Source organism: Jaculus jaculus, chromosome 17 (assembly GCF_020740685.1).
Source record: "Jaculus jaculus isolate mJacJac1 chromosome 17, mJacJac1.mat.Y.cur, whole genome shotgun sequence".
Classification (NCBI taxonomy): Eukaryota; Metazoa; Chordata; class Mammalia; order Rodentia; family Dipodidae; genus Jaculus; species Jaculus jaculus.
In genome coordinates this window covers 3,633,543-3,651,874 of record NC_059118.1, presented here as the reverse complement: position 1 = coordinate 3,651,874, position 18,332 = coordinate 3,633,543, and the positions used below count along the sequence as shown (strand labels likewise).

At 48.1% G+C, this 18,332-nt stretch overlaps 1 protein-coding gene across 3 annotated transcripts in view; it reads right to left on the bottom strand.

Moving 5' to 3' along the window:
- Positions 1-18,332, bottom strand: part of Ulk4 (unc-51 like kinase 4) — a 345,903-nt gene that overhangs the window by 186,971 nt on the left and 140,600 nt on the right. For all 3 annotated transcript variants that reach the window (XM_045136900.1, XM_045136901.1, XM_045136902.1), the window contains 3 exons: positions 16,459-16,510; positions 16,092-16,236; positions 1,370-1,462 (listed from right to left, as the gene is read on the bottom strand). In XM_045136900.1, the coding sequence (XP_044992835.1) occupies positions 1,370-1,462; positions 16,092-16,236; positions 16,459-16,510 (290 nt within the window). The remainder of the gene's footprint in view (positions 1-1,369; positions 1,463-16,091; positions 16,237-16,458; positions 16,511-18,332) is intronic.

Genomic DNA, 18,332 nt, shown 5'->3' with positions numbered 1-18,332 from the left:
GCAGTGAATTCCTACTCCACAGAAACATTAGAATGACGCTTCCTAGGGAAGAGAAACCGGTGCCTTCCAAGTGATGAATCTGAAAGGCAATGAGCACACTCCACTTTGAACTGGGACCAGTAAGAAGAGTTCAGCGTAGTGCCCCTAGGGTTCTGTTAGCACTGGCATAGAGAAATCAAGTCATATTTTCATGGCATCTTCGGGAAGAAGATGAAGAAACGCCACCAGTCTGAGAGCCACATGGCCCTAGCACTGTGACCCAAACCCAAGGGCATACTGGCACTGCTGGGCTAGGTCATGAGCACACACATGGGTGTCCTGGCACGCCCATGGGAGCACAAGTAGAATTCAGCTTCTCACTCAACAGCACCCTCTCTGTTTTCCCATCACTCAGTGCCGAAGGCTCACCATGATGGTGTTCTGCCAGTGACTACAGAGCACGCCATGAAACGACGTTACAGGCATGGGGGGTTTTGTTCTCTGTTAAAGCCCAACTGGCACCTCGGGAGATGCTCTGCTTCTACACATGGCACTCAATCCCAAAAGGTCCTCAGCTGTCACCTGTTCAAGGACACTGGTTTTTTCCTTTGGCAGAAAGGAGGGCTTTCTCCTGCCACCCCTTCAAGACCCTGGGTGTTCTCTCGGAGACGGTGTCATCATCTACAAAGCCTTCTTCCAGTAGGCAAAACTCCTCATTGCTTAAAGAATGTATGAACTAAACAAAATGACAGTCAACACACGCTGAGCATTTTAATGAATACATAAGGCACCCACAGACATGTTTATGTGCGTGGAAGCTGGGTGTAAAAGAGCTGCCTGTACACCCAGCACTTGGGAAACTGAAGCAGGAGAGACTGCCATAAATTAAAGGCCAGCCTGGACTACAGACTGAGACCCTGTCTCAAAAGTAACGTAACAGCCGGGCATGGTGGCGCACGCCTTTAATCCCAGCACTGGGGAGGCAGAGTTAGGAGGATTGCCGTGAGTTCGAGGCCACCCTGAGACTACAAAGTTAATTCCAGGTCAGCCTGAGCCATAGTGAGACCCTAGTTTGAAAAAAACAAATAATAATAATTATAATAATAATAATAATAATAATAATTTAACAACCAAAAACGATGTATATTGTCTTTATCCCCTATTGGTAAGGTAAGGCCTCATCCCTTTGAAGCACCCCACACTCATCAGGTGAATGCTCACATAAGGATTGGAGCTACGGCTACAGCACAGCCACGAAAGTATCCGTACAAAGCAGAAGTGTGGAAAATGGCCACGAGGGGCGCTCCTCCATTGACCTCAGAATCTCCTCACCTCTGAGGACATGCTCAAAACACATACAACTCACAGAGGAGCTAGGCATTTCCAGTACCTGGTAAAGGTGGGGTTGTGTTCCGTCATGGCAACCAGAAGTTTGAGAGCGTAGGCGGGCACCGGGTCGGGCTCTGCAAGGATGTGCTCGTACCTGTGGGGTAAAGACATCAGAACACTCAGCAAGTGTCCCCACTCGAGAGCCACACACCACCGACCGCCTCACGTGCACGTCAGAACACGCGGCAAGTGACCCCACTCGTGAGCCACGCACCACCGACTGCCTCACGTGCACGTCAGAACACTCGGCAAGTGACCCCACTCGAGAGCCACACACCACCGACCGCCTCACGTGCACGTCAGAACACGCGGCAAGTGACCCCACTCGAGAGCCACGCACCACCGACCGCCTCACGTGCACGTCAGAACACTCGGCAAGTGACCCCACTCGAGAGCCACACACCACTGACCGCCTCACGTGCACCTCAGAACACGCGGCAAGTGACCCCACTCGAGAGCCATGCACCACCAACCGCCTCACATGCACGTCAGAACACGCGGCAAGTGACCCCACTCGAGAGCCATGCACCACCGACCGCCTCACATGCACGTCAGAACACGCGGCAAGTGACCCCACTCGTGAGCCACGCACCACCGACCGCCTCACGTGCACGTCAGAACACGCGGCAAGTGACCCCACTCGAGAGCCATGCACCACCGACCGCCTCACGTGCACGTCAGAACACTCGGCAAGTGACCCCACTCGTGAGCCACGCACCACCGACCGCCTCACGTGCACGTCAGAACACTCGGCAAGTGACCCCACTCGTGAGCCATGCACCACCGACCGCCTCACGTGCACCTCAGAACACTCGGCAAGTGACCCCACTCGAGAGCCACGCACCACCGACCGCCTCACGTGCACCTCAGAACACTCGGCAAGTGACCCCACTCGTGAGCCACGCACCACCGACCGCCTCACGTGCACGTCAGAACACTCGGCAAGTGACCCCACTCGTGAGCCACGCACCACCGACCGCCTCACGTGCACGTCAGAACACTCGGCAAGTGACCCCACTCGTGAGCCACGCACCACCGACCGCCTCACGTGCACCCCAGAACACGCGGCAAGTGACCCCACTCTTGAGCCACGCACCACCTCTCATGCACATCCGGGGAAAATAGACAGGGATAGAAAACCACCTGCCATGGGATTTTCACTTGACTGAACCCTGTAAAGATCTGGCAGCCCTTGAACATGCTGAGGATGGCACTGCGACACCGCCGTCCAGGAGAAACCGTGAGTACTGAGCAGCGCCTTCAGGAAGCATGGGGTGCGGGTGTGGGGTTCTCTCTGGACCCCTCTTATTCAGGGCGCAGGGAACCGGCTCACAGCAGAGCTCGGGGCAACGGTGAGCAGGGCACAGAGGACAATGACACAGCTGAACCTTAATGGAAGGAACGTGCCGAGCCCTGGAGCACGGCTGCCCTCTCTTCTCCCCTGTGGCCCACACGAGAAGCCCCTCCCACGGCTGTGACCCCGGAACAAGTGAAGCAAGGCTCTCCTCTCTGACTGTGCTATGGGGACAAAGGCCCTGGGGCACACAGGCCCATCCACAGGGACTAGCCCTCACCACATCTCAGCTCACAGGGTGAACGCTGAAAAATGTGATTCTAGAACATTCAAGAGAAACCAAGTTGGATCTTGCTACAGACAGCTAGAACAGTGCTTTACAAAGTTGCGGTAACGATTACACTCGGGTGGACGACATGACACTGAACAGAGCACAGCGCCTTTAGAGAGAGAGGCCAACTGGTGAATGAAGTAAATCCTTGTAAAATGCATGAGCAATGATTCTTGAATAAACAGTTGTGTAAATTTTATTTTCATAGTGTTGTGCCAAGACCCCTGACCAGGAGCCAAGTCCCCCAGTCACCCAGGAGTCACCCAGAGAACCGCCACAGAGGCCGAGACATTCTAATACAAAAGCAACAGGTTTCTTTATTGCAAGCCTAGGCCTGGGCTCCGTCCCCACAGTCCGGCACAGCGGTAGTGAGGGAGAGAGCCCCTTTCTTTTGGGGGAAGGGGTTCATATAGGAATTCGAACAAAGAAGTAGGGGATAGATACTTGGTTGGTTGGTTTAAACAGTTCTGATTGGCTTGGGGTTTCAGCGGGCAAAGTTGGGGGCAGGAGCTAGGGGCACTCCAGGCAGATGAAGTCGTCTCCATTGTCCTTGAAGCAGAGATTCCTCAGTTTCTTATCTAAGCAGGTGGTCGGACACCCCCCCCCCCCCGCCCCGCAGTGGAGTGTTTCTGCAATGTCCTTGAAGTGGAGATTCCTCAGAAACGTTAGGGGGAAAGGCAGCAATTAAGCAAGCAAAGTTTACAGAAGCAAAAGGTCAGCACATCGGCTAGTTCTCTATCTAAATCAGGCCTGGGCCTTTTTTTTTTTTTTTTTTTTTTTACTTAAAATGGTTATATTTGGTCTCACAATAGCACACTAAAAATTACCATAAAAATATTCTTGGGGGCGGACTTTAGCATGACAACATATGAGTAATAAAAAAAAAAAACATAGTTTTAAGCTTTTAAAAATGAACTGTTTCGTCAGGGCGTGGAGGCACACACCTTTAATCCCAGCATTCAGGTAGCAGGATTACCATGAGTTTGAGGCCACCCTGAGACTACAAAGTGAATTCCAGGTCAGCCTGGGCTAGAGTGAAACCCTACCTCAAAATGCCTAAATAAATAAATAAACAAATAAATATTTTTACAATAGCAAATCTAATATAAACAAGTCTACTCCTGATTTGGATAATATCAGTAAAACATAAGGTTAAGAATCTTAGTGCAGAACTGGAGAGATGGCTTAGCGGTTAAGCACTTGCCTATGAGGACCCCGGTTAGGGCCTGATTCCCCAGGACCCACGTTAGCCAGATGCATAAGGGGGCGCATGCATCTGGAGTTCGTTTGCAGTGTCTGGAGGCCCTGGCACGCCCATTCTCTCTCTCTCTCTATCTGCCTCTTTTTCTGTCGGTCACTCTCAAACAAATAAACATAAATAAACAAATTTTAAAAAATAATCTTAGTGCAGCCAGGCATGGTGGCGCACACCCTTAATTCCAGCATTCAGAAGGCAAGGGTAGGAGAATCACTATGAGTTCAAGGCCACACTGAGACCACACAGTGGATTCCAGGTCAGCCAGAGCTAGAGCAAGACCCTGCCTCGAACTCCCTCCCCCCAAAAAAGACTCTGAGTGCAGCATTTCTGGCTTCATGACAAAATCTCAGAACGCTGCCTCATGTGATTTACTGTTGAGTGAACATGGAAGGCTTGTCCAAACTCAGCCCGCCATGGCGTCACTGAGCAACGTAACCTCAGAGGGTCTTATTATTGGACCATGGCCCCTCACCAAGTGCCAACAACCAGCTCACGATACATACGAAGCTACCACAATCAATAACCACATTTGTGCAAAGACAAGAACAACAGCTACGAAGTACTGGGGAAGGAGTCTGCTTCTCTGTATGTGAGCAAGTACCTTCTGACAAGGCAAAATGGGCATTTCAGGGCTGGAGAGATGGCTTAGCGGTGAAAGCGCTTGCCTGCAAAGCCTAAGGATCCAGGTTCTATGCCCCAGCATCCACATAAGCTGGAAGCACAATGCTTCTGGAGTTGGTTCACAGTGGCTGAAGGCCCTGGTGTGTCCATTCTCATTCCCTCCCTCTCTCCTTCTCTCTCTTTCTCTCTCTCTCTCTCCCTCCACACAGAGTGACTCTCAGCAGGAATAAGGCACCATACAGAGGACCCTCACCCTTATCCAAGATGGGACACCATACAAGTGACCCTCAGCACATCGGGCACCACGCGGAGGACCAGGCGACTCCTAAGGCAGTGGCACGCACAGGCCCTGACACACTGTTCAAACACAGGAAGTGGGAAGCTTCTGAGCGGGGAAATGACAAAGACAGGGTGTGTGGATGGAACGAGCAGAATGAAAACTGAGGCCTGGAGACCTCACAGGAACAAAGAGCTCACAGGAGTGGGGTGGCTGAGATTAGGTAAAGGGAGGGCTGCCAGTCAGCAAAGAGTTAGGGAGAAAATCCACCATCCAAGAAGGCTGAGGAATTTCCTGTGAGCTGATATTTTTACTACAAGCTCTACCAAAATTGAGACTAGATGACATCTCCAGCCAATCCCAAACCTGATGAGCTATTTGGTATATATCAAAGCAGAAGATGCTAACTTGAAGCCTTCCCAGTCACGTGACGCTTATAGGCTCTGAGTTCAGTAGTTCTCCGGCATCTGGAGAGCAAGAAATAGTAAGTGTGCTGGACACTTAACTGCACACAGAAGTGGACAGCTCCATAGGAGGATCAGCATGTATGCAAGTATGCATGCATACATACACGTATGTACATATAAACATGTCCACATATGCACACACTCACACTTATTGAGAGAAAGGAGGTACAACTTCAAAATACAATTTCTGGTCACAACCCTGTTCTCTTTTGGCCTCTTCAATCAAATCAACAGTAACTTTTCTTTAGGAAAGCCTGAAAGAAAAGTCTTTGATTAAAACAAAAAATTCAAAGTTAGCAAAACACATCCAAGGAACTGGAGCGGTGCAATTATCCTGATTCAGAGGGAACACGCGGTGCTTCTCTGCATGTCCTATCACCGACTCAAACTCCAGAATTCCACGGGTTGAGACACTATGGCATGGCAGGTCACAGCCCCAGGGGAACACGCCAATTCCAGCCCAGACGCCTCAGAGCAGCCAGAGCAGAAGGAAGGGAAGGAGGCGCTCCGCTGCTCCCGCTCCTTTGCTGCTTGTGGGCCGTTGCCCAGGATGGCTGTGCGTGCGCAGAAGTAGGCACCGTGGTGCAGGTGTGCAGCCCAGAGGACGAACTTTCTGCCTTGTTGAGACAGGGTCTACCATGTCATTTTGCCACCCATCTGGCTGGCCCGCCAGGTTCTGCCACCCTTGACATAGGCACAGATGTGCGCACCTCTTGTACTTTTAGCTTTACATGCCTGTGCGGGAACTGAACTCAGGCCAGCATGCTTTGTGAGCAAGTGCCTTCAACGGCAGAGATATCTCGCCAGCCCCATGATGCTTCTTTCTGATACAAAAATGTTTGTGCATTAAATTTTATCTGGGGAAAATACCAATTGAAGAAAGGACAAACATGAAAAACTTCTCCTTTTATGATTCCTATCAAAGATGGCCTAATTTCTGCCTGTTTGCACAAAGAATTCTTCGTGTGTGGAGTGGTGGGTGGGTAGTGTTGGGGATGGCGTTGGGCATTCGAGACAAGAACTCTGCCAGGAAGCCATTACCTTCCCCAAATCCTGGGGCTAAGCAGACCAGGAAGAAGTGCATAGCCATTCTGAAGCACGGACACTACCACATGATTCTATGGGACATGCCTCCTAACACAGCCACCCACCCCAGCACACAGCCATTCCAAAGTCCACTGGGCACAGCAGGGACACTGTCATAGCTGTGGTCCTATGGGACATGCCTCCTATCACAGCTCACCCACCCACAGTGTGTTGCCATGGATCGAATCCATTGACAAATTCATAAAGAAAGAGTAATTTTAGGCTGCAAGGAATATATTCCTCTCTCAAATTCTAAAAAGGAAAGCCTTAATAATAATTTATGAAGTCATTATGGCCTCGATGATCTTCCAGGTGACTAGAGAATAATAAGAAAGGCTGCACCAATATTCCCCAGGAGAGAAACTCTGAGGGCCACACCATCACAATTATATGTAAGCATGTTTGTACACAAGACCTCTTTCTGGTACTGAGTGCTCAGTGTCTAAAAACTGAGGCTCAGCTCATGCACATAAAGTTCCAGGCTACCCAAGGCAAGCCGGGCTTTCAACATCACAGAACACCTGGCCTGTCCATGTCCACTAAGCCAGCTCCACACCATCGCTTTTACAGTTGTGTGCGCTAGGGAGCTGGAGGGTGGGGGTAGATTTCCTACAGAACTCGTAATTAACTGAAGGGGGCACTGAGAAGCTGCTCTAGCTACAAAGCCTTGCCCCTGGGGCCCAGGTGGTGAGTGAAGCAGGAGGGCCGCCCTGGCACCCCCGCCTTTGGTTGGTGCCTGTTCGTTTCCTTCACTTTGAAGGCAAAGACATTAAATCATTGTTCTAGCTCATTTCCAATGCATCTGGAATTCATTTGCAATGGCTGGAGGCCCTGGTGCACCCATTCTCTCCCTCTCTCTCCCTCTCTCTCTCTCTCTGCCTCTTCCTCTTTCTCTCTCTCTCTCTCTCAAATAAATAAATAAATAAAATATTTTTAGGAGAAAATTAAAGAAAACCCTGAACTCCCAGTAGAGTTTTGACTGAATGCATTCTCCTTCCATGACCCTGAGTACTGATTGCCCCGGTGACCTCAGTGACCTGGCTGAGTGTCCACCTGCTGGACTCCTACTCATCTCCCGAGGACAGAACACCGCGAAGCCGGCTGCAGCTCGGTGGCCACCCGACAGCGCCTGACTTCACTAGGACCCCTCCGCGCACTGCACGACACCCCCCCCCCAGCTCCAGGGCGGCAGACGGCCGTCAAGACGACCATGGGAGGAGCGCGGAGAACACGACAGACTTCCCAGAGCCCACGCCCCAGAAAAGCCACCCGGACTCCGCACGTGCACGACTCTGTCCTTCCCCATCTGTCGTTTTTTGTTTCTTCTTGTTGTATTTCGAGGTAGGGACGCAGTTGCCCAGGCCAACCTGGCGTCACTCTGTAACCCAGGCCAGTGCTGCCTCAGCCGGAGCACACAGGTCCTGGGTGTGTGCCACCACCACGCTCAGCGCTCTCTAATCCTAGGCGGATCAACCTCCCCCTGGCCAGGGCGAAGCCTGTGAGTTGTCCACTTTCCCTTTCTGGGGTGCGAATGAAAGACTCCTCGCTGGCAGCTGATGCTTGGTCTTACCACCACTTCCACAGTGCTGACTGGGGGAAAAAGGACCCAGTTGGGGGACAAAAACTGACAGCACCTTCAGTTATCATAAAGTAAAAAATCCTGTCACAACCGAGGTCGGGGAGCATCTGCACTTACATTTGTATGAATATTAAAAATGCCTCTCTCCAAAGGTGGCATTGATGAGCTGCCTGAAGGACAGCTCCAGTCCCCATTGGTGAATGAAAGGCGTGTCATTGCCCGATGAAGTCTTTTTTTTTTTTCTTCTCAAGACTGAACTTAATTTTTATTCACTTATTTGCACAGAGAGAGGCAGAGAGAAGACAGGGGAATGGGCGTATCAGGGCCTCCAGCCACTGCAAACAAACTCCAGACACATGTGCCACTTTGTGCATCAGCTTTATGTGGGTACTGGGGAATCAAACCCAGGTCGTTAAGACTTTGCAGGAAGCGCCTTAACCACTGAGCTATCTCTCCAGCCCTGTCATGTCTTTTTAAAGATATTCATATCACATAAGACTACTTTCTGGGGCTGGAGAAATGGCTTAGCGGTTAAGGCACTTGCCTGCGAAGCCAAAGGACCCAGGTTCTATTCCCCAGGACCCATATAAGCCAGATGCAAAAGGGGCACATGCATCTGGATTTCATTTGCAGTGGCTGGAGGCCCTGGCATGCCCATTCTCTCTCTCTCTCTCATTGCAAATAAATAAAATTAAAAATCTAAAATAAGTAAATAAATAAACAAATTTTTAAGAAAGAAAAAAGACTATTTTCTCACTAGGAGTTCAGTGATACTAAACCTCTGAGAAATGCTAATGTTAATAAGGTCAACTTGAGCTTCAGTTCCACTCAATATGCCTCTTCTCTTCAGCATAAACCTGCACAACTGAATCGTGTTTCTTAGCTGAGTAAAAATCAGGAGATGCTTCACCCAGGCCGGGGCCCTCTTGGCAGCCAGGTGTGGCCAGTGGGAACAGCAGTGCCCGTCCAGATATCGAGACCCCAGAGGCAGGCCGAGCAGTGGGGGAGAGCACACTGACCCTGGGAGAGGCGGAGCAGCTTGAGCAGATCATACTGAGCCCCTGGGGGTGGGAAGATGCCAGGCAGCCCCAGGGAAGTACCCCAGAATAAGGAAGGGGGACAGGTGGCTCGTGGGAGGTGAGGATGTGTTATGGAGAACTGCGCAACGTAGTGACGCTCGCCCACCGCTGTCTCAGCAGTGCTCTTTTGAGGAAGCAAACAGTAAAGCCATGGAATTTTTGTGTGCTTTGCTGGACCTTGCATTTCCTTCAGCGTTGACTCCAGAGACCAAATGACACGTTTGGAATGGATGGTGGGAAGTCTTCAAAAATCTTGTCCACCTTCTGTAAAAAGGCTTTGTCACATGGAGACTATGGGGCTAACATTTTGAGTGGCTTATGGATTTGGAAACCATGTGACAGACATACACGTGTGCCTAAAGGGACAGAAGTCAGTCTCAATGTGCAGAGGCCAGGCACAATAGTATAGTTTTTATGTTTTATTTTATTTTTATGCAAGAGAGTGAAAATGAAAGCAAGAGTGAGAGGGAGAATTGGTGTGCCAGGGCTCCAGTCAGTGTAACCAGAGTCCAGATGCATGCACCACCTTATGCACGTGTGTGACCTTGTGTTCTTGCATCATCTTGTGCACCTGGCTTACATGGGGTCTGGAGAGTCAGACATGGGTTCTTAGGCTTCACAGGCAAGCAACTTAATCATTAATCCATCTCTCCAGCCTACTTTATTTCATTTTATAAAAAGGTTATACTCATATCCTCTCTCCCCTGCTCCCATTCCAACCAGGGTCCTCCTCAGTGGGATCATTGGTCTTCACTGTGCAGCCATGAAGGCCTCAGCCAGCCTTTGTTTGGGGGGACCATGCCTGGGGATACTCCTACCCATCCTGTGGCTCTTACAATCTTTCTGCCCCCTCTTCCGCGATGTTCCCTGAGCCGTGGTGGGTGTGTTATCAGTCTTACTTAGTGTTGAGTTCTCTGTAGCCTCTGGATTTCTGCTTTGATGGGTTCCGAATAACAACAGTGTCTGTCACCATCCCCTGGAGCTGGTCATCAGACTAGTGGTGAGAGCAGTACTTGTGTCACCACGTCCTCTGCAATGTCACCTGGGCCCCAGCAGATATGATAGAGATGACACCTCTCATAATAGGTGGTCATCTATCTTTTCTTGTTATGTTGCTGTATGATGTCTATGATACCTATAAGGTTATTGAAAAAAAAACTGAATAATAAAGAGGAGTGCCATGTCGGATCGGGACAGAGAGGCTGAAAAGGCTTTGGGGTAAACTAACATAGATATAGGGCAGGCTAAAGAGCTTTGTGTGCCCTAATTCTCCCATGCCTGTTGGGGAAATCATAGCGCCCAGAGAGCTATGGTGAGGAGCTATGACACAAGCAACCTGAGCAGACAGTCCTAGTACAATGTGCTACAACTGACGGACCCATGACTGGGCCACCTCAGAGACACTGACAATGGCTTCTAAATAAAGGCATGGACAGAAGGCCTTTTTCCAAGCCTCTTTCAGGGATGGCACAAAGCAGGACTCTGCAGAAGGATCTCACCACCAATGCCATGCAGTCTATATTGGAACCAGCATCTTTGCAGGCCACTAAGTCTCTCCCAGTCACAATGAGTAGCTAAGCTTGGCAAAGTGCAAGAAGGGGCAGTAGCCATCCCCGTGGGTACCTGATAAATGAGAACCCCATGCTGGGGTGACCACCTCCTTATGGGTGTTGGTGAGGTGGGTCAGAGGCCCCCAGCACGATAGTGGTTTTGGCTGTGTGGGAGAGAACACTTGCCTGAACTGTCAGTCAGAACAAAACATCTGGCTGGCAAGGTCATGGGCCCTGTGAGGAAGACACTTCTCTTGCTAATTACTATCAAAACTTCCTGGTTTACTTCCATGGACTTCTGCTTCTGTCAACCTCAGTAAGGAAAATCCATCATTTCTTGCTGGATTGCCCTGAAAGCGCGTGTGCTTATGCCCACGGGTGACTGCTGAAAGCTTCAGTGGGAGAAGAAAGCTCCTGAAGCTAAGTGGCCACTGCTGTCTCAGGATGGCCAGTCCTCAAGTGTGACTGCCAAGAGTCTTCCAATCCCTCTGAGGCACAGGGAGCACTGCAGAACACAAGGACAGAAAGAAGGTATGAGCTGCAGGAAGGAGTGTGGTGCTCTGCTCTGTCTCAAGGTCCACTGAGGAAAACAATTGTTGCCACCTAAATCGAAACAGTTATGGCTATTGCCAGAGACTCTGTGACATTCTCCCCAGAGAAGGAGGGGGTGGAGAGGTTCATAAGACCCTCACCTGGGATCTCAGGAGTTCCCAATGGCAGCTGTATGCATGGTTTCAGGGGGAGATAGAGAATAGAGAGGGCGGACGGCCAGGGCATGGTGAGCTCCATCTATGCAGCCATGGGGAGGGCCATCCATGCTGGGATGAGACCATGTGATGTTATGGCTGCTTTGGGGTCTCCACACTCCTGTAGTAACCCCTCACCCGGGCTCTATAAGAAAGCCCAACAAACTTCACTGGTGTGCCAAGGTTAAGTCTGAGCTAACCAATCTTCAGTCTATCGGGGTGCCCTACCCGTGGGAACAAGAGCTCATCGGCTTCTTCCTAGACGCTCACACAACAGGATGAAACAACAGCTTATAGACTGAAGGCAGCTAGTTAGTTTTCTCACCACTGTCACAAGATGCTGACAAGAGATATGTCCATGCTGGTGGAGACAGCATGGAAGCAGAATCACGAAGCAGCTGGTCCTGTTTCACCACAGTCGGGAAGCAGAGCGAGAAAGACCGTGGCGTCCAGGTGGCTCTCTCCTCTGTACTCAGCTCAGGTACTCAGCCCGTGGGATGGCAGCACCCACATTCAGCTGATCCTCTCTGGGCCCACCCTCACAGATGCACTAAGGTTGCATGAGGGTCTGAGATCCTATCTAGTCATCTACAACATCAGAATCAGTGTTCAAGCTCTGAGGGTCTCACTCCACACGCTGACACATTTCACACTCTTACCTGAAGTCAATTTTTAGTTGTTTACCACAAACCCAACCCCATTACACTATTTATGTCCTTGAACTGTCATGTGGTTTGCAACTGTTTCTTGTGCCCTATTTCCTCATCTCTGGCACAGGACAGCGTGCACATTAAAGGGAGCTTGCTCTTTACTTCAGCCCCAAGGAGGAGCAGGAGCAGGTTTCACACCTTTCGCCATCAAGCAGACTTGTGACGTGAGGACTGCTCATAGTAGATTTGCAGCGGTTAGCCAGCCAGCGCCTGTGAAGTCTTGTCGGAGTCACTCCCATCCCCATGCAGGGGCAGCACAGGGCCTCTGCAAGCTCACATATATAAAACACATCTTTGAAAAATCATTGGCAAAGAGTTTCTCCCATTCTGTAATTGCCTCTTTGCTCTGTTCACAGTGTCCTTTGCTGTACAAAAACTTTGCAATTTCATGAGGTCCCAGTGGTTGATTAGTGGTTTTATTTCCTGAGCAACTGGGGTTATATTCGGAAAGTCATTGCCTATGCCAATATGTTGAAGGGTTTCCTCTAACTTTTCCTCTAGCAATTTCAGAGTTTCAGGACTGATATTAAGGTCTTTGATCCATTTGGACTTGATTCTTGTGCATGGAGACAGATAAAGATCTATTTTCATCCTTCTACAGATACATATCCAGTTTTCCCAGCACCACTTGCTGAAGGGGCTATCTTTTCTCCAATGAGTACTTTTGGCATTTTTGTTAAACATCAGGTGGCTGTAGCTACCCAGGCTTACATCTAGGTCCTCTATTCTGTTCCATTGAACTATGTATCTGTCTTTGTGCCAGTACCATGCTGTTTTTGTTACTATGGCTCTATGATTTTTGTTGCTCAAAATTGTTTTGGCTATTCAAGGGTTTTTTTGTGTGCTTCCAGATGAATTTTAGGATTCTTTTTCTATCTCTGTGAAGAATGCCATTGGAATTTTGATGGGGATTACATTGAATGTGTAGATTGCCAGCTATACAGCTGACAGAGTATTAATATCCAGAATATACAAAAAAACTCAAGAAACTAAATAATAAGAAATCAAACAACCCAATTGAAAAATGGGCTATGGGGCTGCAGAGATGGCTTAGAGGTTAGGGCACTTGCCTGCAAAGCCTAAGGACCCAGGTTCGATTCTCCAGGTCCCACATAAGCCAGATGCACATGGTGGAGCATGCATCTGGAGTTTGTTTGCAGTGACTAGAGGCCCTGGTGCTCCAATTCTCTCTCTCTCTCTTTCTCTCTCTCCTTATATCTGTCATAAATCAATCAATAAATAAATCAGAAAAGTGTTAAAAAATATGGACTATGGAGCTAAATAGAGATTTCTCAAAAGAAGAAATACATATGGCCTATAACATCTAAAAAATGTTCTACATCCTTAGCCATCAGGGAAATTCAAATTAAAATTACTTTGAGATTCCATCTCACTCCTGTCAGAATGGCTATTATCAAGAAAAGAAATGAGAATAAATGCTGGTAAGGATGAGGAAAAAGAGAAATACTTCTACACTGTTGGTAGAAATGTAAACTGGTACAGCTGCTGTATAAATCAGTGTGGAGGTTCCTGAGAGAGCTAAAAATAGATTTACCATGTGATCTAGCTACACCACTTCTAGGCACATATCCTAAGGACTCATCCCACTACCTTGGAGATACTTGCACATCCACGTTTATTGCCTCTCTATTCACAGTAGCTAGGAAATGGAACCAGCCTAAATGTCCCTCAACTGCTAAATAGATAATAAAGATGTGGTACATTTATACAATGAAGTTCTATTCAGCAGTAAAGAAAAGTGAAATTGTAAAATTTGCAGGGAAATTAATGGATCTGGAAAGGATTATACCTAGTGAGGTAACCCAGGCCCAGAAAGCCAAGCATCACATGTTCTTTCTCACATGTGGATCCTAGCTACAAATGTTTGGACTTGTATGTGAGTTGGAATAAAACGTGGTAGCAGAGGCCAGTAAGCTAGAAAGGGGTGATAAGGAAGGGAGAAGGGGGAAGGACCTAAGGGGATGGTTTTGTATATATGTAAGTAGAAGAACAAATTATTGGGGGTGTAATGGCCTAAGTGAGGTTAGGGAAAGAGATTGAATAAAGAAAGGGTAGGGGGAGGGTTGATCAAAATCTAGGAGGGTATGAAATAAGTCATGTGGAAACCTACTTTTTTGGACAATGGCACATCCAGAAGCCATCGATTGTTACTAGAAGTTTCCAGTGCCAGGGATGGGATACCTTCCAGTGAGTTGCTGGTCAGGGAGGTCACTGAGAGGGGGAGGGATATAATTGAGAGTGGATTATGAAGGGGAAAGTCTGGGAGGGGAGGGAGTTATCATAGTTTATTGCCTATAATTATGGAAGTTGACCATAAAAAAAAGTCAAACCATATTTTGTAAAAAAAAAAAAAAAATTATAGTTTTAATGCTTTTCTACCAGAAAGGCATACATTATGTATCAGAAATTTTAGCAGCATAAAATGGCACTGAACTCATGGTGTTAAGCATGTGTCAACCTATCAGAAAAGGTGTTGATCATTTATCCAACCCACGTGACTACAAGCCCTGTGTGCACGTGCACCTCCACACACGCGCAGCTGAAGGCATACTTCTTCATTTGGGCCTGTAAAGTTCCACAGGATGGTTGCAGACTGTTCATACAGCAATTACATCCTTATGCGGGTGCCACAGGCATCCTCGCTGCACATGCACACAGTGAGGGCTTCCCAGGAGCCCATAGCAGCAGCCTAAGGAGGCAGCAGGGAGGAAGGGGGCGCCCAGCTGACCACTGCCCAGCCAACACTGCCCAGCCAAAATGGCCCAGCTGACACCACCCAGCTGACCACCACCCAGCCAAGACCACTCAGCCAACAACCCCCAACTGACTGACACCTTACTGTGTGACTGTGACCTCACTGTGTGACTGTGACCTCACCATGTGACTGTGACCTCACTGTGTGACTGTGACCTCACTGTGTGACTGTGATCTCACTGCTTGAGTGTGATCTCACTGTGTGACTGTGATCTCACTGTGTGACTGTGACCTCACCACGTGACTGTGATCTCACTGCATGACTGTGATCTCACCACATGGCTATGATTTCATTATGTGATTGTGACCTCACCGAATGACTGTGACCTCATTGTGTGACTATGATCTCACTAGATGGCTGTGATCTCATTTGATCTCACTGGGTGACTGATCTCACTGCTTGCAAGGCTGAGGAGGAGGACTGTAAGCTTCAGACTAGCTGGGCCCACAGAATGAGACCCTATCTCAAAACAGCAAAGACATTACTCTGTTTAATAAAACTGAGAGTTCTCTGAACTGCAGGGACACACTTAGTCTCCATACTCACAATGGGAGCACTCAGGGGTCTTCCTGTTGTCTGTGTGTGGGCAATGCAGCACACAGAAGAAGCAGTCCCTCCTGGTTAATTAACATCCCTGACTTACGCCCCAGCTCCCCTTGTTTTGGCCTCACTTTTACAGCTGAGTACTACCAGGAGAAGGCTCAGTGCCACATTCCACCAGCCTCACCCTCTGGGTGAGGAACACCTTTGCCTCTCCTACCATGTGCCTGGAAAAGCCAGCCTGAGATTCTTTCAGGTCCTGTGCATACATGTGTGATAATGAATGAGAGCATGTGTGCACAGAAACAGGGACATCCGGCTCTCGACCCCATCACTGGGCCATCACAACACAGCCTTCCTGGACACTCACATGTCCCGTCCCACATGGGGGCAGCAGCACAGTACTTACTGGGGTAGCAGCTCGTCCCTGATGAGAGTCAGAAGGCTGCCTTCAGAATCACAGCCCGCCTTCTCATCACTGGCCCCAGCGTCCTGCTGCACCAGCAGAGATGTGGTCTCGGACAGCAACCGCAAGCTGAAGAGTCTCCACTCCACTGGGACAAAGGAAAGAGGGCAACAATGTGATACATGGAGAAAGAAGAACAGAACGTGCACTGGTCATAATGGCTCACACCCGTCAGTAATCCCAGCGCTAGGGAGGCTGAGGCAGGAAGATCATAAGCCCCAGACCATCTATACTCAGCGAGACCCTGTCCCAGAAAAATAATAAAACCCAGCAAACATAACTGAGAAGACTCTTCCTGCTATCATCTCACCATTTTGGCTTTGGACCAAGGACACCAAGGGCGGCAGGATATAATCAGTGATCTGAAAAAAACAGGAGAAAGATTTGGCTCAAACCTCCAGAAAGAAAAAATTGACATCAAGTACTGGCTATGATCTTTCCTTGGACAAAGTCATTAATCAGAGGGAGCAAAGCAAAAAAAAAAAAAAAAAAAAAAAAAAAAAACAGCTAAATTTATCTGGAATCGAAACCTTTCATGACATTTAATAAACCACCAAGCTCATTTAACTCTAAAAAATTCCTCAGATCCAAATGACATTATGAAAATCCAAACAGTAATTTCCCACAACTTTCACCACTTACTAAAGGAACATTAGTATATGATGTGGGAACTGTTGCACAGGCTAAAATTAAATCATCACATCACTATGTAAAAGCTAGAGATCATTATTCCAGCTCAAGCTAAACTATAATCAAAATGGGGGAAAGACACGAGTCCTGTTGTATCAAACACATCAGAGAACAATAACACATGAATCCTGGTTATTTTTAGAAGTAGATTCAAAAGATTTAAATACATAATTCAGAGCCATGATCATTCAGATGTCACAGCAAACCCAAATATGGTTTGAAAAGTAACCCAAAACAAGTACCAGTGAAAAACCACTACCACAATCTAAGTTTGAAACTTCCCGTCTCATTAGACAAGTGCTTCTGGTGACAAGGAATCCCATTGTTGGTGTGTTTATCCTCTGACTGTTGACATTAGATGCCCTGAATAGAAAGATCTAAAAATAGACCTCCTTATGTGCTTGGGTTCCCGTGAGGATGGACCTATGTATCACTACTTCCTTTCTTGTAGGGAGCGTATATGATATCATATGTAGATATCTGTACCAGGACCCTGAGAACATTTGTTTATCTCACCATCATCATGAAGTGATGAGACAACACTCCGTGCACCATGTTCATCAATACGGGGTTTGTGTATGTGCACGCATGCTGTATGTGTGGTGCAGTGTGTGTATGTGTGTGCATGGCGTGGTATATGGTGTATGCACAGATGCAGCTCCCCATATGCTCATTGCACAGGTCACAGGAGAAGATCAAGTGTCCCCTCTGTCACTCATCCATGTGTTTGCTTGCGATGGAGTCTCTCTGAGCCTGGAGCCGCTGTTTTCACAAGCCCAGTGATCCTCTCGTCTCTTTTCTGTACAGGACCGGGAGCACAGGCGTATGTGGCCATGCCCATATTTGCATGGGTGCTAGGGACTGAACTCAGGGCATCTCAGACCTTCGTGCTTATGTGGGGATCTCTAACAGCGGAGCTACCTCTCCAGCCCACAGCAATGTGTTTTAAGAACTGGAAACTTCCAGTTATATCAAAAGCAAATTCTATACAAAGAAACATGTCACATGATCAACACCTATCAGCATGATCAACACCAGTGTTGTCCTGAGACAGGCTCTCATGTAACCAAGGCAGGGCTCAAGTTAAGTGTGCAGCCATGGCTGGCCAGGAAATTCTCATCCTCCTGCCTCTACCCCCAAGGGCTGGAATTACAAGCATGTATCACCATGCCCAGACAGAAGTGGGAATGAAGTAAGTGATCTAAATGTCCACTTCAAGACACAATTTATATATGCAAACATACACTTCATAGGTCTTTCTAAGCCATTTTCAGAGCTGACAATAAGTGATGAGATTTTTATAACTACCATGGTCAAAACATTATATATATATGTATGTGTGTGTGTGTGTGTATAGCATATCTATATAATTTATTATGTAATATATAAATAAATATATAATAAATATATGTGCTATTATATATGCATACATAAACATATATATATATGCATATATAGAGAGAAAGAGACACCTTGTATAGACACACACACACA